The sequence below is a fragment of the Sprattus sprattus genome (genome assembly GCF_963457725.1).
Source record: "Sprattus sprattus genome assembly, chromosome: 21".
Lineage (NCBI taxonomy): Eukaryota > Metazoa > Chordata > Actinopteri > Clupeiformes > Clupeidae > Sprattus > Sprattus sprattus.
Genome location: NC_137919.1, coordinates 17,160,818 through 17,188,280, shown reverse-complemented (window position 1 = coordinate 17,188,280; position 27,463 = coordinate 17,160,818). Strand labels below are relative to the sequence as shown.

At 41.4% G+C, this 27,463-nt stretch overlaps 1 protein-coding gene across 1 annotated transcript; it reads left to right on the top strand.

Moving 5' to 3' along the window:
- Positions 1-1,673: 1,673 nt before the first annotated feature.
- LOC308382137 (NLR family CARD domain-containing protein 3-like) lies at positions 1,674-14,790 on the top strand (the record flags this gene model as incomplete). The annotated part of the gene is made up of 3 exons (XM_080859828.1): positions 1,674-1,829; positions 12,661-12,856; positions 12,974-14,790. The coding sequence occupies 3 exons, from the start codon at positions 1,674-1,676 to the stop codon at positions 14,788-14,790; spliced, it is 2,169 nt and encodes a 722-aa protein (XP_080715954.1).
- Positions 14,791-27,463: the final 12,673 nt, after the last annotated feature.

Below are 27,463 nucleotides of genomic sequence, written 5' to 3'. Positions count from 1 at the left end.
AACTAACACCCTGAGAAAGCTTGAATCTTCTAGTTTTCAAATATATGCAGTTGGAAACAAACAAATAAATGAGCACTTTGTAAGGAGAATACAGGTAAAGCCTTGCATATTACTCTCTCAGAGTGTGAAAGCAACCGGTGATCGCCCACCCTTTAGCAAATTAGGGCTATTCATATGATCAGATCATGATAAATCGCCGATCGCTATTGGGTAATGACGTTGCAGTAAAACGTGAGAAAACGCCCCATTTTTCCGTATAAACAAGGCAGCATGTAAGGATGTTTACATTTGGACTGAAGAGATACATGATGGCGAACTCCTTCTCTGCTGCCGATTCCTTGCGCCAAATTCAAGAGGACCTAGTCAGCGAGGAGGAAACCACATCCTCGGATTAGAGCGATGACGATATGGAAGATGAACACATGCACTTTGAGCTTCGTCTTCTTGACCCCGTTGAGGATATCCCTGTTGAGTAAGTTTTATTTGTTCACCTAGCTCTTGTAATGAATGCTGTTGATTAACTTATAGGGAGTAAAAAGCTCCTCTGAGTTGAACAAAATATTTTAGTATGCTACTGTTTGCATAGTGAATAAATGACTTTATACTTCTAAGACTATTGTATGGTAGAATATAATTCTCAGAGTTGCGTTAATGATGTTAGGCTATATCAACGATTGTTGTTGACGTTTCGAGTTGGTTGTCTGTGCTGATATAAGTAAAACATACTTGGTGACTATATTGCAGCCATTGATGTAAAAATGCAAACGTGTCTTACTGTTATAGCGAGTAAAATGCACGTCGGTATGCTCTGAGTTGAATGGAATGTTTAGTATGCTACTATTTGCAGAGTGATTAAATCACTTTATGTCGCTCAGACTATTGTATAGTAGAAAACATATTTAATTAACAGAGTTCGGTAAATGATAACAGGCTACACATATAAACGATTGTTGTCTGTTCTGAGATTAGTAAAACATAGAACTACATGGTGACTATATTGCAGCGGATGATGTAAATTGCAATCGCTCAAAACGTGTCTTACTACTGTGGGTAGTCGTTAGTGTTATTATGACGCGTATGGTAGGTGTGAATCGAAACTAGGAGGTGTTTGTGATCGAAACTGGTGTCGTTAGAACGCTAAAGTGATATGTGTTACAATGCCCTAACATAAAATGAAAGAGCAACAGTTAATTTTATTGTACTTTATTACAGAAACTTGGAGAACATTGCACCTACACCGCCAAAGAAGAGAGCACGCTGTCAGCCTAACCCAGATCTGTCGTCATGGAAGTCAGAGGGTGACAATGATGCAACTCCATCAGCACTGAGGTTTTTTCCTGCAAGGGAGCCTGGTGTGTGTGCAGCTGAATGCAGCAGACCACCACACTCCTCTAGACCTCTTCAAGTTGTTCTTTTCAGAGGATGCTGTGGAAACCCTCTGCCAGAACACCAACAAGTAAGCTGCTAGGAGCATTGCCAGAGGTGTAAAGTACAAATGGGTGGATGTTGGAGTTGCTGAATTCTACAGATACATTGGACTGGTTTTCTACATGTGCATGATCAAGCTGGATCACATTTCTGACTACTGGAGGAGAAACACCATCTTCTCCATCCCTTTTGTGGCAGATGTGATGGTAAGAGACAGGTACCAAACCATATCATGGAATGTGCACATGAGTGACCGAAGCGAGGACATGGTGAATGATGCTAAGAGGGGGACCTCAGCACATGATAAACTGTTCAGGCTCAAACCCCTCATGTACACCATCCAGAATACCTGCAAGGCGTTCTATCATCCCCGCAGGGCCATTGCTGTGGATGAGCGCATGGTGACTCATAAAGGACATACTATGAGGCATTACATGAAGGACAAACCAACCAAGTGGGGTTTCAAGTTGTTTGTGCTTGCTGTTTGTGACAGCTACTTTTATGCACCTTATTTTATGTACCTACTATGCCTTTACTTTTATGCACCTTATTAAATTCACCTTCTTATAAGCACCAAGCTTGTTTGCAATTTCTTGTATGTACTTTCAAAGCTGATGGTTGTGGGGGAGAGATAGCCACAATGACAGTCCAGGGCCATTGACAAGTGGGCCATTGACAGGTGAGCCATACTGGGGAGGGGCACTCACAGGGCAGTTTACACCTCTTTCATCAATATGCATAGTGGTCTAGGTGGAAAAAAGTGTCACCTTCTAAAATTCTTATAATTAGTGTAGAAATCACACACACTTTCTGAATGCTAAACTCACCTATGTGGAGCAAACACATATGTTTACAAGGTTCAGAGTAAAAAAGAAAACTTCCAAAATATTTACAATGTGTTTTTTGTAAAAAGTCTGAGCACCTCTAAAGCTAGAGTTAATTTTAGTGTCTTTAGATTTAATTTTAATAAAAAACTTTTTGGTGATTTTTTTACTACATTTCTTTTACTCTCATTTTATTATTGCTGAGTTGTTCTAGAATATAATCATAAATTCCACTTTTAAATATACAAAAATATCAGGCATGGCAGACTACCTAACAGAGTCAAAAAAAGCCCTCAGGGTTGGAAGTGTTAAGGACATACACAGGGAAGATGTTAAAATCCCTGTGCCGTAGGTAGGGGACTTATATAATGGCCAATCAACTAACAGCGAGTAAAAGGCTAATAAACATGATAGCAGGCAACAAGAGTGACTACTGATGTTTTGATGGAAATACTCCCATTATTTTCTATTTGTATCCGTCAAAAGAGAAAAATATAACAGTTACGTGTAAGCTGTGCCTAGAAACAAGCGCATCTCGACTGCACTTGACTCCACAAGCTACCTCCACAAACATTTGTTAAGCCAACACGAACAGGTTCAATCTTTACACACACATAGGTAAGGTACTTACAGTTGGCAGCTGCTAAACTCGTGTTGACATGTGTGAATATGAACTTGTTCATACGAAGTTGCACAGGGTGCCTGAGGGTTTCTACCTTTTCCCATTATAAATGTATTAGTTGAAGGCCCCGTATGCAACAATTATACTTCAGGATTAGGGTTAGGATAAGCAGTTTAACCTTAAAATAACAGCTTAAAAAAAATTGGGGCGCTACAATGACTTTTAATTTGGAGAATCGCCTCAGTGCCATTGCCATACCAGGGTCCATAGGCATATAACTGCGTTCTGTAGTTTTGCCTGCCGCAGCCTGGCAGCCTGACTTGTTTACTTTCTGCCGAAGTAGTAAATAGCTTATTTTGCCGTCTTGCTATGTCTTGTGTTGCACTTGCTTGATGTTTGACTGTGTAAGGACAGTCGTTGAGTAACTAGTTTGTCATAATGTCAAAGTCAGCAGTTTTCAAGAGATTTCGTTAGTTTTAGCTGCTAGCATACCGTAAGTGAATAGCTATTGATCCGTTGTGCTGCTTTAAGTCGAGAAGACTATAACATCATTTCATGCAAATGGAGCTCTTCCATTTAAATCGTTTAAGGTTAAGGTACAAGTTTCCTTAGCTAGCTAGTTAGCTAGCATAGCAACTAGATAACCATAGTTATGGATCTGTATTGACAAAAGGTCAATAGCGCCCCCCTTGACCCATCTGAAACAATGTTAAAATTGTGGCCAAGCAGTGAACTGCAACCAGTCTGAGTTAAATATGACAGTGAACAGAGACCCTGTTAAAAATGGGTTAAATGCTGTCTAACGAATGACGTTCTAACTATATATATCTGACCGGAACGCGGGCCAAAATAAATCCAAATTGGGCAGCCCTGACCTAATGTATCCCACTTTCAGGCTTTAATGCTGTTGTCCACTCAATGCTTTATACACAGAGGCCAGATGCAGGAATGGGACCCAGATGCTGTCAGTGACCCGTTTACCAAGTCTCAACAGGAGGACCTGAAACACATATTCCAGGTTTGGATGCAGTACTGCTATACCAGGGGTGTCAAAGTCATTTTAGTTAAGGGGCCACATACTGCCCACTCTGATCTGAAGTGGGCCAGACCAGTTAAATCATAGCACAATAATGCATACAAAACGACAATATTTCTCCATGTTTAAATCAGTTGTGAAGGTTTTTGGATGATAAACCCTATTTTAAGTTCTTTCTACAATAAACTAGAAACATAAATGTTAAGATCCCAGCGATCTAAGAAATTTTTATTGCGATCGCTGCTTGTGTTCTGTTTTGCTACTGTTTTGCTACGTGCTTTCCTATGTTTGTTTTGTTCCTGTGATCAGGCCATGTGCGTTTATTATTGGTTGCTGACTCCACCCTTTGCCTTTCCCTGACCTTTCAGTTAACTCACCGGTTTCCCAATTTACCCGTGATTTGTTGGCCAAATTGTTTCTCCTTTGCCTTGTTAATTCCCCTTATTGTTTTCACCCGTGTATTGCTCTGTTCCCATTCATTTCGCTGACAGTTTGTGCTTGAATTCGTTTCACCTGTGTTCATTTTCCTTGCCCCAATTTATCGTTTATTGCCTTACCTGAAATGTTTCACCTGTGTAATTCTGTTCCCCCTGCTATAATTTGTTCTGTCCCTCTTAAGTTCACTGTCGGATTGTAATTCTTTTCAATGCGGATCTATGCCCGAATTCTGTCTTTTCCCGAGTGGTATCGTATACGATTTTCTGTTTTGCGATCTTCTGTGTTTTGCCCTTGGAATTCTGTTTTTGCCTTTTTGGATATATTGCTTGTGTTCTGTTTTTGGAAGAAAATAAATCCTGAGTTTTTTGCAATCTGGTTTGCGATTGGGTCCTTGCCGTGAGAAAGCCTAACAATAGGGACCAAAAACTCAGACATCAGTCCACTGTTCATCTGCCTGGGCTCTCCTCTGACAACTAACGCATCACAAAGTGAAGGAATCTGCAAACACGTCACAAAGTGATCAGCAAGCGCTGCTGTGTCCAGAGCAGACATCGCATTACGCTGTTTTGGAAGCAATTACTGGATCGATTAAAAAACATTACAAAAAGTGTCTCATAAACCTCCATGGCCTCGTTTCCCGATAACAACCCATTTTAATGGCCTACGTGGATTTTGGCGACATAGTAGGCTCAGTAACACTTTCTATTTACGAGCGTTTCCCGAACATCATCTTAAAGTCAGGTGCACGAGCGCCACGTGCACAAGTTCTTAAGTATCTCTTAGGGTGGAGGTCGCCTGTTCATCGATGTCAGACGAGTCGATTTTCTCACTTGTGTATACATGGGTTTCTCGGCTACGTCATCACTGGTTGTGGGCGCAATCTCGCGGCAGAAAGAAGCAAGATAACGTTGAAGTGGATGAGAAACCTGTGGAGGAAGGCAACATGACAGGGAGTTGTTGTGTGGTGAACTGCTCTAACAGAGTTGGTAAGATGTTCAGTATACCTAGGAGGAAGCATCCGTTTGCCAGGAAAAATAAAATATCAAATCAAATCAAATATAGAAAAAGGCTCAACAATGTACAAGGTTACGTTTGGGAATATGTTGAGGGTGTGTGCAAGCATTCATGGCAACAGAATAGGGAACGGTAGGCTAAATAAGTAATAAACAATATATTTAAACTGGGCTTTCTGTATTCATTTGTATTAGGGTAGATGGCTTTCTGCCGCAGATTTGCGCACGCAGCCTTCAATGTTTGTATACAAGAAACCCATGTATAGGCTCATGAATGAAGTTCCAATATAACAAGTGTCGACATAAGAACAATACCTCAATAAATATACAGCCGCGGAAAAAATTAAGAGACCACTTCAAAATGATCAGTTTCTCTGGTTTTACTATTTATTGGTATGTGTTAAAGTAAAATGTACATTTTAGTTTTATTCTATAACCTACTGGCAACATTCCTACCAAATTTCAAATAAAAATATTGTCATTTAGATCATTTATTTGCAGAAAAATGACAATTGGTCAAAATAGCAAAAAAGATGCAGTGTCTTCAGATCTCGAATAATGCAAAGAAAACAAGCTCATATTCATTTTTAAACTACACAATACTAATGCTTTAACTTAGGAAGAGTTCAGAAATCAATATTTGGTGGAATAACCTTGATTTATAATCACAACTTTCATGTGTCTTGGCATGCTCTCCACCAGTCTTTCACATTGCCGTTGGGTGACTTCCCTGTAAGCAAAATGACGTCCCCTAGACGTCCTGTAATGGTCTCTCTGAACGTTCTAAAAACGTAAATGTGTATGGTTCCCGTGACAACTTTAGGACGTTTTGTACGACGTTCCAAGACCGTCCCGAGGACGTTGCGGTGACAACTGGGAAACGTTTTCTATAGGTCATGGGGACGTTATGCAGGACGTTGCAAGCACCTCCCGAGGGCATTGTGGTTACGTCTGGGGAACGTGTTTCTATAGGTCCTGGGGACGTTCTGCAGGAAGTTGCAAGAACGTCCTGAGGGCATTGTGGTGACATCTGGGAAACGTGTTTTAGACGTCCTGGGTACGTTATTCAAGGATGCACCGCGGGATAGCAGGCACGACCATTTTTGCAGAGCTAAATGAAGAAAATAAAATAATAATAGATTGCGGAGCCGTCATTTTGCTTACAGGGAGCACACACACACAAGTTCATTTATTTTACACATTTCATATGATATGCATAGACACATACACAGACACACACGATTACGGGCATGGGAATTGAACCGTAAACCTTCCTATTACTAAACGAGATCGCTACCTACTGTCCTAACAATGTCTGATTACGATTGTGTCACTTTAACAGGTTTATCACAGTGTGAGACAGCCAACAAACTTAGTCTTTTTTTCCGAGGGTTTGAGGAAAAGCATATTGTAGCAATCTCAGTCACTACGCATTGAGGGTTTTCCGTAAGGATTACTTTTCAAATTAACATCCATGGCACATCACGGACGTGCGGGCAGGAAGGCAGAATAACTAGCCAAACTAAGAATGATGAAATAAAATAAATATGAATGCTTCTTTACTGATCTGTGCTATAAATGTAATGTCTGCATGATTCCAATACAATGCATACATAGGAAGGTGACCAAGTGTCTAGCTTTAACATATTGAGCTTTCCATAGGCCTTCAAAGATGCTGCAACAGAACGAAGAGCTCACCGGTCAAATTGTCTGATTGGAATTTCTTTAAAAATTCCGTCTCGCAAGCAGAATCTGGATTTGACAACAATTCTAATATTTAGGCCTATAACGCAAACGTGCACTGCCCTTATTATGTTTTAAAGGAACAGCCTAATCTGCCGTTAGAAAGTTATTTAACAACACGCATATGCTGCATTTTAAATAAAGCGCAAACCCTCGGTTTCAAACGAGGAGCGAACTGAGTGAGAAGGATCCAACATGGCCAAGCAGACTAGCCTTAAAAGCTTTTTTTCAGAGGCCAACTGAACTGAACAACAGTGATGAGGGTAAACCTTCTGACGAGGATGAACCTGTCCTGTAATACCTGCAGTGTTGCGCGTTTCCTTTTATTATAGGCCTACTGCGCGCCGAAGAGCCGCGAGCAGTATTGCAGACAGAGATTTTGAAAAATTATAGCACTCGCAGCATATTGAAAATTGGAGCTTTGAACTTAGTTCAAAATTTTGAATTATGAACAATGAACTGAGCAAGTTCATGTAGAAAGTGAACTTTCCAAACACTGAATACCTGACTCATTGAACAGAGCAATGACCATGTTGCGGCGCTCATTTTAACTCCACAGCAGGTTGCGCTTAAAGGCCACTTATTGACGCGCATCAGACATAAATGTTTTTGTTTCCCATTGTAAACTTAGGAAAATAAACATGTTGCATTCTAAACTACCTGATTATGTTATTATTTAAGCTATGCAGGCGGTCAGTTTTCTTCAAAAGGCTAATTTAGAAGCAGAAATAGGTTAGATATTTGGCCGGCTTTTCATTAAAATGTCGGTCAAATGAAAAACATTTTTCTGGTTCAGAGAGGACCATCAGAGGACGTCAAGGGGACGTTTTGGAAGGACCAAATGCGAATGTCCCGCAGAGGACCACAGGTAAAGGTTACGGGGAAGTTTTTAAAGGACTTCCTGGGGACTTATGCTGAGTGACCAAATTATAACGTTCCTTAATAGTCCGTTTTAAGGCTCATGCGAACGTCACGCAGAGGACCAGCAGGTAAAGGTTACGGGGACGTTTTTAAAGGACGTCCTGGGGACATGTGCTGATCAAATTATAACGTTCCTTAATAGTCCGTTTTAAGGCTCATGCGAACGTCGCGCAGAGGACCTGCAGGTAAAGGTTACGGGGACGTTTTTAAATGACGTCCTGGGGACGTGTGCTGAGTGACCAAATTATAACGTTCCTTAATAGTCCGTTTTAAGGCTCATGCGAACGTCGCGCAGAGGACCTGCAGGTAAAGGTTACGGGGACGTTTTTAAATGACGTCCTGGGGACGTGTGCTGAGTGACCAAATTATAACGTTCCTTAATAGTCAGTTTTAAGGCTCATGCGAACGTCACGCAGAGGACCTGCAGGTAAAGGTTATGGGGACGTTTTTAAATGACGTCCTGGGGACGTGTGCTGAGTTTCCAAATTATAACGTTCCTTAATAGTCCGTTTTAAGGCTCATGCGAACGTCACGCAGAGGACCAGCAGGTAAAGGTTACGGGGACGTTTTTAAAGGACGTCCTGGGGACATGTGCTGATCAAATTATAACGTTCCTTAATAGTCCGTTTTAAGGCTCATGCGAACGTCGCGCAGAGAACCTGCAGGTAAAGGTTACGGGGACGTTTTTAAATGACGTCCTGGGGACGTGTGCTGAGTGACCAAATTATAACGTTCCTTAATAGTCCGTTTTAAGGCTCATGCGAACGTCGCGCAGAGGACCTGCAGGTAAAGGTTACGGGGACGTTTTTAAATGACGTCCTGGGGACGTGTGCTGAGTTTCCAAATTATAACGTTCCTTAATAGTACGTTTTAAGGCTCATGCGAACGTCACGCAGAGGACCTGCAGGTAAAGGTTACGGGGACGTTTTTAAATGACGTCCTGGGTACGTGTGCTGAGTGACCAAATTATAACGTTCCTTAATAGTCTGTTTTAAGGCTGATGCGAACGTCACGCAGAGGACCTGCAGGTAAAGGTTACAGGGACGTTTTTAAATGACGTCCTGGGGAGGTGTGCTGACAGACCAAATTATAAGGTTCTCTAAAAGTCCGATTTAAGACTCATGCGAACGTCACAGAAGGACCAAACGTAGACTTGCTACGAACGTCAAAAACGTTCTGGTAACGTCCTCTAGCGAACGTTGTGGCGGGGACCAATTGGGGACGATTGGGGACCTTGCGAATGTCCTGTTAACGTCCTGGGGACGTTCCCTGTTTGCGGGGTTTATGCTACTCCTGGCGCAAGAATTCAAGCAGCTCGGCTTCTTTTCATGGCTTGTGACCATCCATCTTCCTCTTGATCACATTTCAGAGTTTTTTTTATGGGATTCAGGTCTCGAAATTGGGCTGGCCATGACAGGGTCCTGATCTGGTGATACTCCATCCACACCTTTACTGGCCTGGCTGTGTGGCATGGAGCATTGCCCTGCTGGAAAAAACACTTCTCAGAGTTGGGGAACATTGTCAGAGCAAAAGGAAGCAAGTTTTTCTTCCGGGACAACGTTGTACTTTGCCTGGCTGAGGTTTGTAAAAGACCATAAGGATTGAACCAAAGCGGACTGGAGGGTCTCCTAGTTCGTCTTCTCTGATGAGTCCAATGTTCAGCTTTGCCCAACACATGGTCGTCTGATGGTTAGACGGAGACCTGGAGAGGCCTACAAGCCACAGAGTCTTGCACCTACTGTGAAATTGGACTCATCAGAGAAGACGAACAAGACGACCCTCCAGTCCGCTTCGGTTCAATCCTTATGGTCTTTTACAAACCTCAGCCAGGCAAAAACTCTGAAATGTGATCAAGAGGAAGATGGATGGTCACAAGCCATGAAAAGAAGCCGAGCTGCTTGAATTCTTGCGCCAGGAGTAGCATAAAGTCACCCAACGGCAATGTGAAAGACTGGTGGAGAGCATGCCAAGACACATGAAAGTTGTGATTTTAAATCAAGGTTATTCCACCAAATATTGATTTCTGAACTCTTCCTAAGTTAAAGCATTAGTATTGTGTAGTTTAAAAATGAATATGAGCTTGTTTTCTTTGCATTATTCAAGATCTGAAGACACTGCATCTTTTTTGCTATTTTGACCAATTGTCATTTTTCTGCAAATAAATGATCTAAATGGCAATATTTTTATTTGAAATTTGGTAGGAATGTTGCCAGTAGGTTATAGAATAAAACAAAAATGTACATTTTACTTTAACACATACCAATAAATAGTAAAACCAGAGAAACTGATAATTTTGAAGTGGTCTCTTAATTTTTTCCGCGGCTGTATATAGGCTTGCGGGTGCCACCCTCTTGATTGATTTCCAGCTCGGCTCAATGACATGTGAATTTCCTAATATTGCAGTCTAACTACACAGTCAGAAAAGCCATCTCCTTAGTTCAATAACATATTATTTTGTATAATCTTTATTTTCAAATACTCAATATTCTTTATTTCTATTTTGATGGGAATAGGCAGGTGAAACAATGACATTCTCATGATGTGCTATACACAGAAATATCGTGTGGATTTCTTCTATAATAGGCCGAATGACGCCCCTGGTGGATTGCATCGCTAAGTGTGAAGTTACTACTGGTCCTGACCACACGTAGAATTCTTCTCAATGAAAGATAAACTTAAGCTAAGTGCGGCGTCGGGACACCGCTCTGCAACGTAGGATCCCTCTTAAGACCGATTTCAAGTCCTTTTTCGCGTTCGGGAAACGAGGCCCACGTTCTTAAGAGACATTCTGACTCACAACCCAGTTTATCATTTACACATGTGCATTACAACTTCAGATCACAGTTGATCTACAGAGCAAAACATTTAGTCACAGGTATTTGGAACTGAAAAATAATGTATTTGACTTCATAACAAAATAAACTTCTCAAGATCTAAAAAATATTTTTAATGTTCTAACTAATGTTTCCACATCTGTTTAGTTATCTGTACTCCTGAACTGACTCACCGCAAAATACATACAAACGTGGGAGCTATTAAGTGTGGAGGTTCAGTTACCCTTCTTGCCATGAAAATATAGAATGTTTTCATGAACGTACCCTCACAGTATGGCTTTTAGGCTAACGCTATTTCATTAGCAGTAAGGTAGCTAGCTTTCTCTGCTGACTCACTTATCTCTCGGCTCCAGGTAAAAATGTTTTTTTGTTTCTTTAGACTTGCTAGCAGGTCATTTATCTTCTCTTTTCTCAGTTGTCCTTGAAAGCGGTCTATCCGTAATTTTCACACTTAGCAAAGTCATCGGGCGGGCCGAGCTAGTGGGCTGGATCCGGCCCGTGGGCCGTATGTTTGACCCCCCTGTGCTATACTGAATATGCCCAGAGTTGACAATATTAATCATAACTGAAGTGATGGAGAATTGCATGCTGGGAGAAAGAATACAGTTCATATGCAGCAAACACAGACAAACTCAGCAGTTATGATAATGAACACAGTTCATATGAGGCAAACACAGACATACTCATCAATAATGATAATCAATACAGTTCATATGCAAACACAGACATACTCAGCAGTAATGATAATCAATGTAGTTTATAATGCAACAAACACTCACCAATAAAGATAATACATGAAAAATGCAATACGTGGATAGATAAATTAATGACATAGACATGTTAATATAAAATGATACTTGTGGAAATGTCCCTTACTGTATACTCATATTTACATGTGGCTCCTTATCCTTTCCATTTAGGAAGGGTTAAGTGATGTTCTGCAGTTAAAGCACACTTATCTCACAGTAAACCCAATGGCTACTGCTACATCATGTCTCCACTACAAGTCAATCTCTAGATAGAAGCAGCAGTTAAAGCAGACTTATCTCACAGTAAACCCAATGGCTACTGCTACATCATAGCATAGATCAATCCCAGTGAAGAGTGAAAAGCTGCATCACTTTTCTACAGGTGCCTTCTAACATTGTAGCAACACTACAAAAGAGCAGTGTTGTATAATGTATCATACTGAGTATCAATACGTTATAACAACGATACTTATAAACCACAATAACACTTTAGTTGAAGGGTTATTAAATAAGGATTTTAAATCACCTTCATAAACACTGAAAAATATTTGTTTATGACATTTACATTTAGTCATTTGCACATTTGTACTTGCACAGCCGACAGTGCTAAAAAACACTCATTAGACGAGCGCAGCATCCTGGGGGTAACATTTATAAAAAGCGTATGGCAGTATTCACTAGGTGACATAACATCTTCTATAACATAGAAAACAAATTGACACAAACGATGCTCGTGTCATGGATGAATTCTGTGTGATGATTAACTGTGTGTTATGATGAATACATAACAGTAGTTCTTGCTGTCATATTTTCCCCTTTCATCAATACAGTGTAATATCTTCCATTATAAACATTTTGTCAGTTTATGATTGCTGACATAAGGTCTTAACAAACACATTATTCAGTGCTGATGAATGAGCTCTAAACTGCTTTTAAGGGTTAACTAAAGTGCTCCCATTAGGGTTGAGGTGAACATAAGTACAGTCTGTAAATGTTCTGGTACTATGGTTTTATGGCATAATTACAAGTGTGACCAGATATTTGTACTTTAGGTGTTAGAGGAGAAGATCATCACCTTTGTGAAGAATGAGCTGAAGAGATTCAAGAGGATGCTGAGTGTAGATTACCAAGAGAACTTTGAGAGTAAAGAGGAGGATGAGAGTGAAGCCAGAGAAGGGGCTCTGAAGATGGCACTGCACTTCCTTAGGAATATGAAGCAGAGCGATATTGCTGACAAACTGCAACTAAGTAAAACATCTTCATATTCATTTTCATCAATATGCTACATCCCAAAATAGAAACATACAAATTATTTGACCTCATTGTTGGTGGCTTAAAAAACATGATTATGTGTTTCTTACATAGGTGAGCTGGTTGTTTATCAGACCAAGCTGAAAAGACATTTCAAGAACAAGTACCAGAGTGTTTTTGAAGGTATACCCAATCAAGGAGGCTCTGCTCTACTAAAAAATATCTACACAGACGTCTACATCACAGAGGGAGAAAGTGGAAAAGTAAATGAAGAGCATGAAGTCAGACAGATTGAGTCAAGATCCAAGAGACCAGCTGGACAGGAGACATCAATCAGATGCAGTGACATCTTTAAACCCTTACCTGGCCAAGACAAACCGATCAGAAGTGTTGTCACAAAAGGAGTGGCTGGCATTGGTAAAACTGTCTCAGTTCAGAAGTTCATCCTGGACTGGGCAGAGGGAAAAGAAAACCAGGATATCCACTTCATATTTCCACTGCTTTTTAGGGAGCTCAACCTCATGAAAACAGACCAGCTCTCTTTGATGGATCTCCTCTACCACTTTTTCACAGAAATAAAGCAGTTTACTTTTCCAAGTCAAGGAAAGTACAAAGCGTTGTTCATCTTTGATTGTCTGGATGAATGTCGACTCCAACTAGACTTTCAGAAAAATGAAAGTTTGACTGATGTGACAAAGGTCACCTCATTGGATGTACTCCTGACAAATGTCATCAAGGGTAACCTGCTCCCCTCTGCTTTACTTTGGATAACCACTCGACCAGCAGCAGCCAATCAAATCCCACCTGATTGTGTTGACCGGGTCACAGAGGTACAAGGGTTCAATGACCCACAGAAGGAGGAGTACTTCAGGAAGAGGATTAGTGATCAGACTCTTGCCAGCAATGTCTTCTCTCACATCAAATCATCAAGGAGCCTCCACATTATGTGCCACATACCAGTGTTCTGCTGGATTGCTGCTACTGTTCTTCGGGTAATTCTTGGCTCTTCAGGAGGTGGACATATTCCAAAGACTCTGACAGAGATGTATACCTATTTCCTTATTTTCCAAACCAAACAGAGAAGTAGCAAGTTTGAAAATGTGCATGACCTTGATCCACAGTGGAACCAGGAAGTTATTCTTGGTCTTGGGAAGTTGGCTTATGAACAGTTAGAGAAGGGTCATTTGATTTTTTATGATGAAGACCTAAAAGAGTGTGGCATTGATGTCAGAGAGGCAGCAGTATGCTCTGGCATCTGCTCCCAAATCTTTCGAGAAGAATCAGGGCTTTATCAAGGAAAGGTGTTCTGCCTCGTGCATTTAAGTGTCCAGGAGTATCTTGCAGCTTTGTATGTGTTTTTGATGATGGCAGTTGAAGGGAAAGACATAATATCCAGACACCAAGCTCCTGAAAAATCCAATAAACTTTGGAAAAGGATATTGAATTTGCCTCCCTCAATGGAGGAATCCATGATCATCTTACAGAAGAGTGCAGTGGCCAAGGCTTTTGAGCATGAAGATGGACGCTTTGACCTATTCCTCCGTTTCCTTCTTGGCCTCTCTCTTGAGTCTAACCAGACAGTCCTGCATGGCCTACTACAGAGAAGACAAAATCAGATGGGCAATGAAGAAACAATCAGTTTCATTAAGGCAAAGATCAGGGAGGTTCCTTCATCTGAAAGGGTCATCAACCTCTTCCACTGTCTGAATGAACTCAAGGATCACTCCTTAGTGGAAGAGGTTCAGAAGTTGCTGAGTACCGGGACTCTTTCTGGAGCTAAACTCTCACCTGCCCAGTGGTCAGCTCTAGTGTTTGTGCTGCTGACATCAGAACAGAAGCTGGATGAGTTTGACTTGAAGAAGTACATCAGATCTGATGAATGTCTCCTAAGGCTGCAGCCAGTAGTGGAGGAATCTCAAAAGGCTCAGTAAGTATGATGGCAGTCTGGATTCTCAGGATGGGAGGGAGTAATGGCTCTAGCTGTGTTTCCATACAACTTTTGAATGCTTATTTTGACCATTCAAATAATAAACCCTGACTAGAAACAATTGAAATTTGTATAAAATCTTCAAATGCAAATACACATGTGATTGATTAGAGGGGGCGGATTATCTCACTATTGGCATAGGATATAATGTGACTAAGTTTGAATTAAATTGGCATTTGTTGCACTTTTATCACATTTTCCTGTGAAAGTTGCCCACAGCTTTTCACAACTCCTGACTGTAGTGGAGAAATATTAAGTCTGATTTTTGAATTGGTTAAGAAGCACAACACTATGATACAGACAGCAGCAGTGTCCTTTTCATTTAGCTTATAGTCACTGGTGGCTGTTTTCCCCTTAAGGCTCAATCACTGTGGGCTCACTGAAAGGAGCTGTACAGCACTGGCATGTATCCTCAGCAAACCATCTTCAAAACTGAAAAATGTGGATCTCAGTTACAACAGTATTGGAGATGTTGGGGTCCAAGAACTCTGTAGCGGACTGGAGAACCCAAACTGTACACTGGAGACACTCAGGTAAGACATTTAGATTCTTCAATATTCACTAGGAATTAGTTCTGTTGGATAATTTTTAAATTTACATTTCGTAATAAAAAAAACTATACATGAAAAGCATCCCCATTATTAGAGACAGACAATTTTCTATTTTCACACATAGACTCTAATATCCTCCATTTCAATGATACAAGTCCACTGAACAAACAACAGAGGTTGTCTCAGTTTACAAAACTCATCAAGTAGATGTTTGGACAAATGCTCAGATGGAAATAAAAAATTTAGAGTATCGTAAAACCACAATGTCACAAACTGTTTCATGGAACATGTTGGTGAAACTTTTTGGAATAGTATCATCTCCAAGTTGTGCAAACTTTGCACTAAGACAGACAGCTAGAGACAACAAGAGCACATTCCATCCCAAGGTAATAAGAACTATCTGAACTATCTCTCATCTGAACAGGAAGCAGTAAAGCTGGTCAAAGAACTTACATCTCTGTGTCAAAAGGGAGGATTTTGTCTGACCAAATGGATGATCTGTTCAGGCACACATTCCAAAGGAGGACAGAGCCCATGATGTCAGGGAACTGGATCTAGATAGAGACACATTACCAGAAGAAAGAGCAGTTGGATTGTTATGGAGTGTAGAGGATGACACGTTTCAGTTCAACATTATTGTGAAAGATATACCTCACCCTCGAAAGAACATGCTATCGATAGTTTGCTCAATCTATGACCCACTTGGTTTCTTGTGCCCTCCCACTCTACCTGCAAAGTTGCTTCTTCAGAAGCTCTGCAGGAGTAAGCATGTCTGGGACAGCAGAATACCTCAAGCAGCATCTGACGAATGGAGAAGATCGATGATCTTGATTCGATGGAGAACAGTGTGTGAAACCATTTGGACCACTCAGACTTTTCTGATGCCAGTGATCGTGGATACTGCACCATAAGTTACCTCAGAATGACTGTAGACAATCATATAGTACATGTGTCCTTCATGCTTGGTAAAGCAAGAGTGGCTCCTTTAAAACAGATGACCATCCCTGGCATAGAACTGGCAGCTGCAGTACTGGCTATTAAAGTGGACAAAATGCTGAGAAGTTGTTAAAGCTGAGTCAACCTTTAGGACAGTCTGTATATAAATAGCAAATGAGGAAACAAGATTTCAGACTTTTGTGGCAAATAGATTCTCTCTCATAAGGGACAACTCAAATGTATCAAAATGGAGGTACAAAGTTTCTGTGGAGGACAAATAGGAATGGCCTCAAACCCCATGGAGTCCCTCTCACTCGCTCAGGATAACCCAGAGGTGGAAAGGAATACCACTGTGTTTAGTTTTGGCACCAAAGGCAAAAGAAAAGTAAAAACCAACAAAGCAGCTATTAGAACACTTCTCTAGTTGGCACAAATTGAACAGAGTAGTGGCATGGTACTTGAAGGGTATTTGAAGGGTATTTAAAGTTAAAGGACATTCTCTTGTGTAGTAATGAAAGGCCATCATAGTGTTCTGCCAAAGACACATACTAACAAACTCACCCACACACACACACACACTAAAACACCCGCACACAGACACACACTCAAAACCAATTCACACAAACACACACACACACACACACACACACACACACACACACACACACACACACACACAGAAATACATACAAACAAACATACATTCGCACTTACAAATAAACATTTTTTTCTGTCTAAAGGAAATACATTAAAAAAAGTCCTTTTCTCTCTACAGCCTTGGAAAATGCTGTATTACAGAAGAGGGCTTCAGTTCTCTTGCATCAGCACTGAGATCAAACCCCTCACACATAAGAAACCTGCAGCTGTGGGGGAATAAAGCAGGAGACTCAGGAGTGAAGCATCTTTTGTCTCTTCTGGAGGATCCAACCTGTCACCTGGAGATACTTCAGTGAGTGTCACAAGACCAAATACTGAGTTGAAACCAGTGGATGTGATAGTGAACTCTCATCCTTTTCACTGGCTAATAATTATTCAGATGTGTAGTGCAGCATAGATCAGCATAGTGTGTGTGTAGTGCAGATCAGATCAGCATAGTGTAGTAATAATAAAAATAATACATTTTATTTATAGGGCGCCTTTCAAAAAACCCAAGGTCACCAAACAACAGTGAATAAAACATTGAATAATACATAATACAGCAACAACTTTACAGGTTATAGGCTTGCCTAAACAGGTGTGTTTTGATGTGAGTTTTAAAAAGAGCGATTGAGTTAGGGTCAATGTTCCTGATGTCAGGGGGGAGGGAGTTCCAGAGGTGAGGGGCAGAGCGGCTGAAGGCTCTGGATCCCATGGTGGGTAAATGGGCTTGGGGGACGGTCAGGGTGATGGAGGAGGCAGACCTTCAGGGTGATGGAGGAGGCAGACCTGAGAGACCGGGTAGGGACATTGATGTGGAGGAGGTCAGAGAGGTATGGAGGGGCGAGGTTATGGATTGCCTTAAATGTGTGGAGGAGGATTTTGTAGCTAATGCGGTGTTTAATGGGAAGCCAGTGGAGTTGATTTAGAACGGGGATGATGTGACTGATGGATAGCGTCCTAGTGACGATACGGGCAGCAGCATTTTGTACCAGTTGAAGTTGTGTAGTGCAGATCAGCATAGTGTGTGTGTAGTGCATATCAGCATAGTGTATGTGTAGTGCAGATCAGCATAGTGTATGAGTAGTGCAGATTAGCATAGTGTGTGTGTAGTGCATATCAGCATAGTGTATGTGTAGTGCAGATCAACAAAGTGTATGTGTAGTGCAGATCAGTATAGTGTAGATCAGATCAGCATAGTGTGTGTAGTGCAGATCAGCATAGTGTATGTGTAGTGCAGATCAGCATAGTGTGTGTGTAGTGCAGATCAGATCAGCATAGTATGTGTGTAGTTTAGATCAGCATAGTGTATGTGTTGTGCAGATCAGCATAGTGTATGTCTAGTGCAGATCAGCATAGTGTATGTGTTGTGCAGATCAGCATAGTGTATGTCTAGTGCAGATCAGCATAGTGTATGTGTAGTGCAGATCAGCATAGTGTGTGTGTAGTGCAGATCAGATCAGCGTAGTGTGTTTGTAGTGCAGATCAGCATAGTGTGTGTGTAGTGCAGATTAGCACAGTGTATGTGTAGTGCAGATCAGCATAGTGTATGTCTAGTGCAGATCAGCATAGTGTATGTGTAGTGCAGATCAGCATAGGACCAAATTTTCTGCGGAGGACAGAATGGCCTCAAACCCCATGAGTAGTATTTACTATTCACTAACTTTCAACTTTTAATCGATTGTGATGGATTAAAATAGTGGTAACAAAATCCTGATTAATTAAAAAGTAATAAATAATTGAATAAAAATAAATTAATATAAAAAAATAAAAATTAAAAATTAAGTAATTAAAAAATAAAATAAAAAAAATTTAAATAAAAGAAAATGATAACCTGATAGAATTTTATAATTGTGAGGCAAGTTGTCATTAAATTAAACTGTATGATAGTTAATGATATCTGATGACTGGTGTCGTGTGTTGAGAACCCAGACATGTATTGATAACAATAATTATTAAGTTGTCATTATACTAAACTGTATGATGTCTAATGATATTTGATGTGTATTAGTATAAGTTTATATTAGGCACCAAGGTGTTATTGTAGGCAGGTCCCTAGGCATAGCTAAGTTTTGGGCAGTGTGCTTGTTAAAACACGTGGTTAAACGGTTACGTATTATGCAGCCAGGTAACTCTAAGCATAAAACATTGATGTAAACGTCTGCATATTTTAAAACTTACAAGTGTCAACTGCCTGACTGACTCCACAGAGGACTGCCTGACTATATAAAAGGGTTAACAGGATGGTTAATGTAAACTTCTAGCATGTGTTTAAAACATGGGTCCTGAAACTATTACAGATAAGTGTACTTTGGATTAAACCCCAAATTACACTTCTGACCCCATATGTAGCTGTACATGGATCCATATACCTATGCGAAATGGGTCCTCGAGGTGCCTTTAGCTGATAAGACACACACACACACACTAAGTCGACATGTGTACACATAATGATTAACTTGGAGTAGTAACGTTTCAATGGGGAGAGATGTAGCCTATATGCTGAAACACCAGTAAAAGAGTTACCAAAATGACTATATGATATCAAAATTAGTCTGAGGGTGAGGCCAAAATGAGCTACCTATAAGCCATATCAAAATCACCACCTCATAGTTAAACTACTACTACTACTAATCTAAGGTATACAGAATTATAAAAGGGTCTATCCTGGAAGACTAGTTGGCAAGACACAGGTTTTTATAGGTCCTTCACATAACTATATGATATCAAAATTAATCTGAGGATTATGCCAAAATCAGCTGCCTATAAACCATAACTCAAAAAGTGTAAAATGACGTAACCTACAGTATTACGTTAAACACATAGCATTAATATTAAAAGACCGTGGGGTTATGTAAGTGGAAAACAGCTACACTCACACACACACACACGCACACACACACACACACACACACACACACACACACATACATAGCTGATAATATGTCCATACTTAGAGACGGCCACAGCTGATCATACAGTAAGATATTCTCAGTACATGTTAAAAAACATGTGTGTAATCAGGTATAAATATGAGGTAGTACCATGTGTAATAACACAGCATTAGCTAGACCACGAACACCAGTCAAGCGAAACCGGCGTGACAGTAAGATTCTACCCACGGCAAACTAAACTCCAACGAAAACCAACCCCCTTTTCAAGATGCAGAACAATGCTGCAACCGGTAAGAATGTTTAAATTTTATCATTTACATCAGCATGTTAGAGATTATATACCATTGTACTTTATTCTATAGCCACCTCTCATGTTTTTTCTCGTTTGTAGCATACGTTTAAATACATACATATTATTTGCCTAATAGATGACTTTTGAATATGCAAAGGTGAGTTAGGAGTTTCCATAACAGGACACTGAACAAAGTATTGTGAAACTGGTACACATCAAGTTGATTCAAAATTATTGTAAACGTTATTCAAAATATTTGAACTCGGATCAATCAGCGGTTTTCTTACCCTGCAGGGAATGAAGTGATAACATAGAGTCCGTTACAAGATCCGATCATGATTGTAAGACTATTCAACTTTTGAAAAACATATAGTGTATGTTAGTCAACAGTACCCCATCATTATTTTAACTGTGGAAAGCTTTTGTTTTTTAATACACAGCGGACGAACCAATGCCTTTCTTAGAATCTACATTGGACCTTACAGATCAAGAAACAGGTAAGCCCTAGTCGCTATTACTGTCACCGTGTGTGTGTGTGTGTGTAGTTATAAAGTAAACAGCCATACATAATAGTTGCAATGACATACGATAGATAGCGTCATGTTTGGCTGACAAACACAGTTTATTAACATCTGTGTTGTCTTACTCACATGGGGGAGGTAACGTACCGTATAACCCCCAGAGACCACACAAGCACATTAATGTTATTTTATGGTTGCAGTGCGACACCTACAGGCCATTGTTGATACCACTAATCAAGAATCAGGTAACCTATTCGCTATTATTTAAACATTGGTTATATATTTAGAAAACGATCATCCAAACATGTTGTTAACGTTAATATATGTATATTTACAGCCCGTTTTATACAATCACTGCTTGATATATCCGACGCTGCGCCTAACCGTGTGTATCAAGCAACTGAGGCCAAGCCATCGCAAGTTAAAAACACAAGCCGGAAGCGAAAACCCGATTTACCACCCAATTCAAAGTAATTTAAAAGGAGTAACGAGCGGTGTGATGTGAATAAAAGAACTGACAGCCAGCCTCCGCGAGCAGCTCATCAGAGCAAGAAGAGCGGAGGGGTTGAGACTAGGGATGGGCATAATTAATCGACGATCGATTAATTGATCATTAAGAATTTCGTCGATGACATTATTTTTTCATCGATACAACTAATGCACGTTCTGTTGCGTAGTGTGAGTCTTGAAGGAATGCAATGGATTTCGCTGTGTGGCAGCAATTAAAATTTTACCAAACAAGGGCAATGTTTGAAAAAACGCCACAGGCCTACTCAGTTACCTGCAAGTTTCCGTGTCTTTCAAAAGTAAACATGAAGAGGTCACGGCGTGTAGCGTGGAACCATTTTGATTTAAAAAAAATGACTTAGTTCATTGACAACACTGCGAAGTACAACTCGGCCACAACTCAAATTATGTACCACTTGAACAACGCACATCCGACCATGGTTAGTGACAGTACACAACTAAGTAAAGTTTTAAACATTTGGAAGTGGATCCCACCATATTTATCAGCACTGTTGGAAATAGCTTACCATCCTACCAGCCTCCATCACTTAGCTTACCGTGGCTAAGTTAGCATCCCTACCTAACCTAGGATTGCTGGCGAACTTGGCTTGCAAAAGGTAGATTCCAAAAGGTAGCCAAGCTAGCTAACTGGTTGTTTTATAAACGTGTGCTTTTGACAGTTAGTTACTAGTTTTCAATACCTTCCAGGGTTATTGTTTCTGGTTAGAAAACCGGGGAATGACATAGCTTGAAATTGGCACTGCTCAAGGATCATCTTAAAAGTTGACGTTTACTATCAGCTGTTATTCTAAGCACCTGGACTTGTAGGTTTAGGGCTTAACTATTAATATTCTCTTTACCGGTGAATTGAATTGAATGGCTTGTCGATAATACTGTTACTGGTTGTTTTAATGGAGCTTTGTTAATTAGTTTAATTCATTGTTAGGTAGGCTAACGACTAAGTTGTGTTTATGAGCACCGACTTCTAGCTGTCGGCGCCGCTGCTTAAGAGTACAGCAGCGCATATTTTTCAAGTGTAACCATTAAACGGATCCGGTTTAACTGCCACAAGAGTTGTCAATCTTGTAATAAAGATCTCATTGAGGAACACGCTGTGTTTTATCTTTTTTTCACTGCATTTTAATATAGCCTATAAATAGTGCATTTTTGATTTTTTTTTTTTAATGATTAATCGAAAATCGATCGTTAATTCTCCTGACAATCGATTAAGACAATTTAATCGAATGCCCATCCCTAGTTGAGACAGAGGAGAAAGAAACAGGAGGCTGCACGAGCCCAGTTTATAAAAGACCCCTACCGCTTCACCAAATCACTTTTGGGAGAGGCGAGGTCTGGGACTTTAACAAGTTCCAAGGAGGAGGTGGAGGAGTTTGTTGAAGAGTCATTCAGTGACCCATCAAGAAACAATGCCTTAGCAGAAGATCATGGGCTTGGCACCATCGATCCACCAACAACACCCCTAAACATAGATTTTCCATCATGGAGAGAGGTTCAAGAGGTAGTGAAGCATGCTAGATCATCTTCAGCTCCAGGTCCCAGCGGTATACCGTACAAAGTATATAAGAGATGCCCCAAGCTCCTCCGAAGGCTGTGGAAGCTTATGCGGGTCATCTGGTCCAAAGGAACTGTCCCAACAAGCTGGCGAAGGGCAGAAGGATGCTTTGTACCAAAAGAACAGGGATCCACACAGATCAACCAGTTTCGAACCATTTCCCTGCTCAGTGTGGAGGGTAAGATCTTCTTTTCCGTGCTTGCCAGAAGAATGAGCGCCTATATGTGCCAGAATGGATACATTGACACCTCTATCCAGAAAGGCGCGATCGAAGGGTTCTCCGGGTGCTTGGAGCACACAGGGGTCCTCAGCCAACTCATCCAAGAAGCAAAGGAGAAGAAAGGGAACCTAACAGTTGCCTGGCTTGATTTTGCTAACGCATATGGGTCTATCCCCCATAACTTGATTCAAGTGGCGATGGACCATTACCACATCCCACATCACATCCAGGGCATGATCACCGGCTACTTGGGAGACATCAAGCTACGATTCCAGTCCGCCATGTTTACAACAAAGTGGCAGCCAGTGGAGAAGGGAATAGTAACCGGGTGTACCATCTCTCCCATCTTGTTCGTCATGGGAATGAACCTGATCATCACCGCAGCGAGTATAAAGTCAAGAGGACCGAAGACTGCTGCAGGAAGCCAACAGCCAGTGATCAGGGCATTCATGGATGACCTTACCGTCATTACACCAACCCATGTGCAGGCAAGATGGGTCCTGGCGGAACTGGAACGTATGGCTACTTGGGCGAAGATGATCTTCAAGCCCAAGAAATCAAGATGTCTGGTGATCCAAAAGGGCAAAACAACAGAGAAGTTCAAGCTGCTTGTTCAAGGGGAAGAGATCCCGAACAGCCAGGGGAACCCTATTAAGTGCCTTGGAAAGTGGTATGATGATTCCCTGTCAGACAAAAACAGCATCTCCAGCACTTTTAAACAAGTTGAGGAATGGTTGAACAAAATCGACAAGTCTGGCCTGCCTGGGAAATATAAGTGCTGGATCTACCAACATGGCCTACTCCAAAGACTTATGTGGCTTCTCACCATCTACGAAGTGCCAATAACATCAGTTGAAGGGATGGAGAGGAGGTTCAACAAGCACCTTCGAAGATGGTTGGGAATACCCCCGAGCTTTACATCAGTGGGGCTCTACATAAGGTCGGGCCAGCTCCAGCTCCCCCTGTCCTCAGTTGTGGAGGAGTTTAAAGTTGCCAAGTGCAGACTTTCCCTCACATATAGGGACTCCAAAGACCAACTCACCAGGGAAGCAGGAATAAGAACACGATCCGGCAGAAAGTGGGCCGCCAGCACTGCAGTTAACCAGGCAGAATCTTCTCTGAGGACCAAAGACACCATAGGGAACCTTTGCACTGGAAGGCAGGGTCTAGGAACATCTAATTTCCAGCAGTGGTCAAAGTCCACTCCCAAGGAAAGGAGGACCATGATCCAGGATGAAGTTCGAAACCTTGAGGAAGAAGGAAGAAGGAAGAAGAGCTAAATCCATCGAGCTCGCAACTCAAGGTGCCTGGACAAGGTGGAACCTTCCTAAAAGAACAATCACGTGGAGTGAGATGTGGCGGCTGGAGCCGTTCCGTATCTCCTTTATGCTCCGAGCAGTGTACGACACCCTACCGACCCCAGTCAACCTGCACAGGTGGGGAATGAGGGAGGACCCACTGTGCAGGCTGTGTGGCGGTAAAGGAACCATGGCGCACATCCTATCAGGGTGCAAAACAGCATTGACCCAGGGGAGGTATAGGTGGCGCCATGACAAGGTGTTGGCACAGCTCGCAGACATCCTGGAGCAAGAGAGGAAGAAGAAGCGTCCAGCCAAAACAAAACCGCTGTTGAGTAACATCGCCTTTGTAAAAGAGGGTCAGAGACCAGCCGTCCAAAGCCAAGCCAAGCAGAATCTCCTTCAGTCAGCCCAGGGATGGGTTTTGGAGGTCGATCTGGGGAGGAAACTCCACTTCCCAGAGGCAGTACTGTCCACAACCCTGAGACCAGACATCATCATGTGGTCCCTAGAGGATAAGAAAATCATCCTGGTGGAACTAACAGTCCCTTGGGAAGAGAACTGTGAGGAGGCGGCAGAGAGGAAGAAATTGAAGTACCAACAACTTGTCCAGGACTGCCGGGACAAGGGGTGGACAACGTGGCTGATGCCAGTGGAAGTGGGTTGTCGAGGATTCCCAGCTCAATCAGCATGGAATCTAATGACAAAGGTTGGACTGAGAGGCCACTTGAGAAAAACAGCTGTTCGTAGGTTGGGAGAAGCGGCAGAGAGAGCCTCCTGTTGGCTCTGGCATAAAAGAGAGGACACTAGCTGGAAGCCTGGAGGAGGGGGGCAGTGACTTGGCCAATCACTGCTGACCCGCCAACTGGAGAGTGTTGTGGTTAAGGGTTGAAACACTCTAAGAAGGTTGGGGACCACCTGACGACCCCTCCTCCAGGCCAAGGCTTCATCCATTAGAAATGGACTGAAAATTGCATCTTTGATGTATTAAAAACTGAACAACAGCCCGTTTTATACAATCACTGCTTGATATATCCGACGCTGTGCCTAACCGTGTGTATCAAGCAACTGAGGCCAAGCCATCGCAAGTTAAAAACACAAGCCGGAAGCGAAAACCCGATTTACCACCCAATTCAAAGTCATTTAAAAGGAGTAACGAGCGGTGTGATGTGAATAAAGGTATGCTGTGACAAGTAATAAGTTCAATGATTTATGTATGGGTAAATTATATGGTATTACATATCATTCTGTTTTTATGCAGTCCTAAGGCCAGCTGAAACGCCCAGCACCAATGGTAGCAGTGATGTGACTCCATCCACCAGAACTCTGTGTGGTGGTAACATTGGTAGGTACAATTTCAAGTTATGAGTTCGATTAGTCTTCTGATTAAACTTTTTTTTTTATTAATTCATTATTATTATTTTGTAATCAGTTTTTTCAATGTATTAACATTATTATGTTTTGTTTAATTTATTTCAGTTATGACTACAGTTGTACCGACCTCAACCATCACCAACAACAATAGCAATAGTGCTGAGCAGACTGCTAAAGAGATATGGACCGAATCCCAAGATGTCTGCTGGGTTAAAAATGAAATTGAACCGCTCGCTGTACCTGACAAACGCAGAGGACGAAAACAGGCCGTCATACAACCCAAGCCTGCAGTTCTGCAACCCCAGACAGTTATCAAACGGCCAGGTTTGGCCCCGTTTGGATCCGTCCCTGACCCATCGACTGTTAGAAGCTTGGCTCCGTTTGGATCCATCTCTGACTACACGGCCGCTAGTAGTTTGGCTTCGTTTGGCACCCTCTGACTTCTCGGCCGCTGGACCTCCACCAATTGAGACTGACACACCGGTTCTGGATGGTGTACGCATAAATGACAGGTTGGTGCCAGATCTGTTAGATCGTCTTAGAAATGTTGAAGAACTAATCTATAAGCAATATGTCTTGTTAAACGAACATATCAGAAAAGCACCCAGATATGACTTGTCTGAAGTTGATTGGAATCGCCTATGCGAGGTATTGAATAATATCTCTGTGGAGTGTAATTGTAGTGTTTGAGTTATGTGCTTGCTATAGTTTTTATTTCCATTTTTTTTTTCTTTAATCTTATATGTTTATTTTGTGTTTAATCTGTTTGATCATGATGATTCTGAATAATACTTTTAATGCTTTTAAAAATTGTCATGACATAGCCAGCACTGGCATGGGCATTGTTTTTCTTTAAATAAATAAGTGAAAACTGAATACGGCATAGACATGTATATATCCAACAAACGCATGAGAACTGACTACAACATTACCAATAATGTTAACACATTGAGTGAGGATATAACACATTTCAATAGGGTGTTAAGATCACTAACTAACACAAATGATACAGTTAATGACCTCACAACCTCCAACAGTGAAGGTGTGGCCAGCCATACCATAGACCCGCGTATGTTAACACAGAATGGGGGTGGGAGCACCAGTGATGGTGGGCCTAATGTATACAATTTAAATACAGAGGCTGTAGAACGCTTGATTAGCGAAGGTGGTGTATTGGGTGATTACAGAGTGGTAGCAAGACCACACTTCAATGGGGTAGTGTTGAGTAGATCCCTAAATTTTAGGGGTGTAAGTGGCACAGACATAGGTGTATATATAACGCAGATATTTGACAAATTAAACAGCATAGTGGATGTCTCTAGAACTCTTGCCGGTGAAAATGGAGTCGTGAACATCACATTGAAAGGCGATAGCCTTACTGACATTAATGCCATGCTTACCCCCGAAAATGGCTATGCTTTAGAGTACTTTATGGACTGCATAGAGAGAGTTTTACAAAGCAATGAGATCATTTTAACAGATCAGAGTTTAGAGGTAATTGTGACCATAACACGAGCCCGTAATGGCGGTGTTCGCCGGAAATTACGGGACTTGGCCCACACAGAAGTCATAAGGAAAAACCGTATGCATCTGTTTATACCTATGAATACTGCAGACAAACTGTGTTTTGCTCAATGTGTAGCCAAATACATGCATCCACAGGCTACAACCAAAAGGTTACATGAAATAGCATTAGATATACAGAGACGTGCAGGCTATACAAGGCATCAGAAAATAGGCTTTAGGGATGTAGCTAAGTTTGAGGACACGTCGGATGTGAAAATTGTCGTTTTCTACAGATCAGTTGATGGCTAC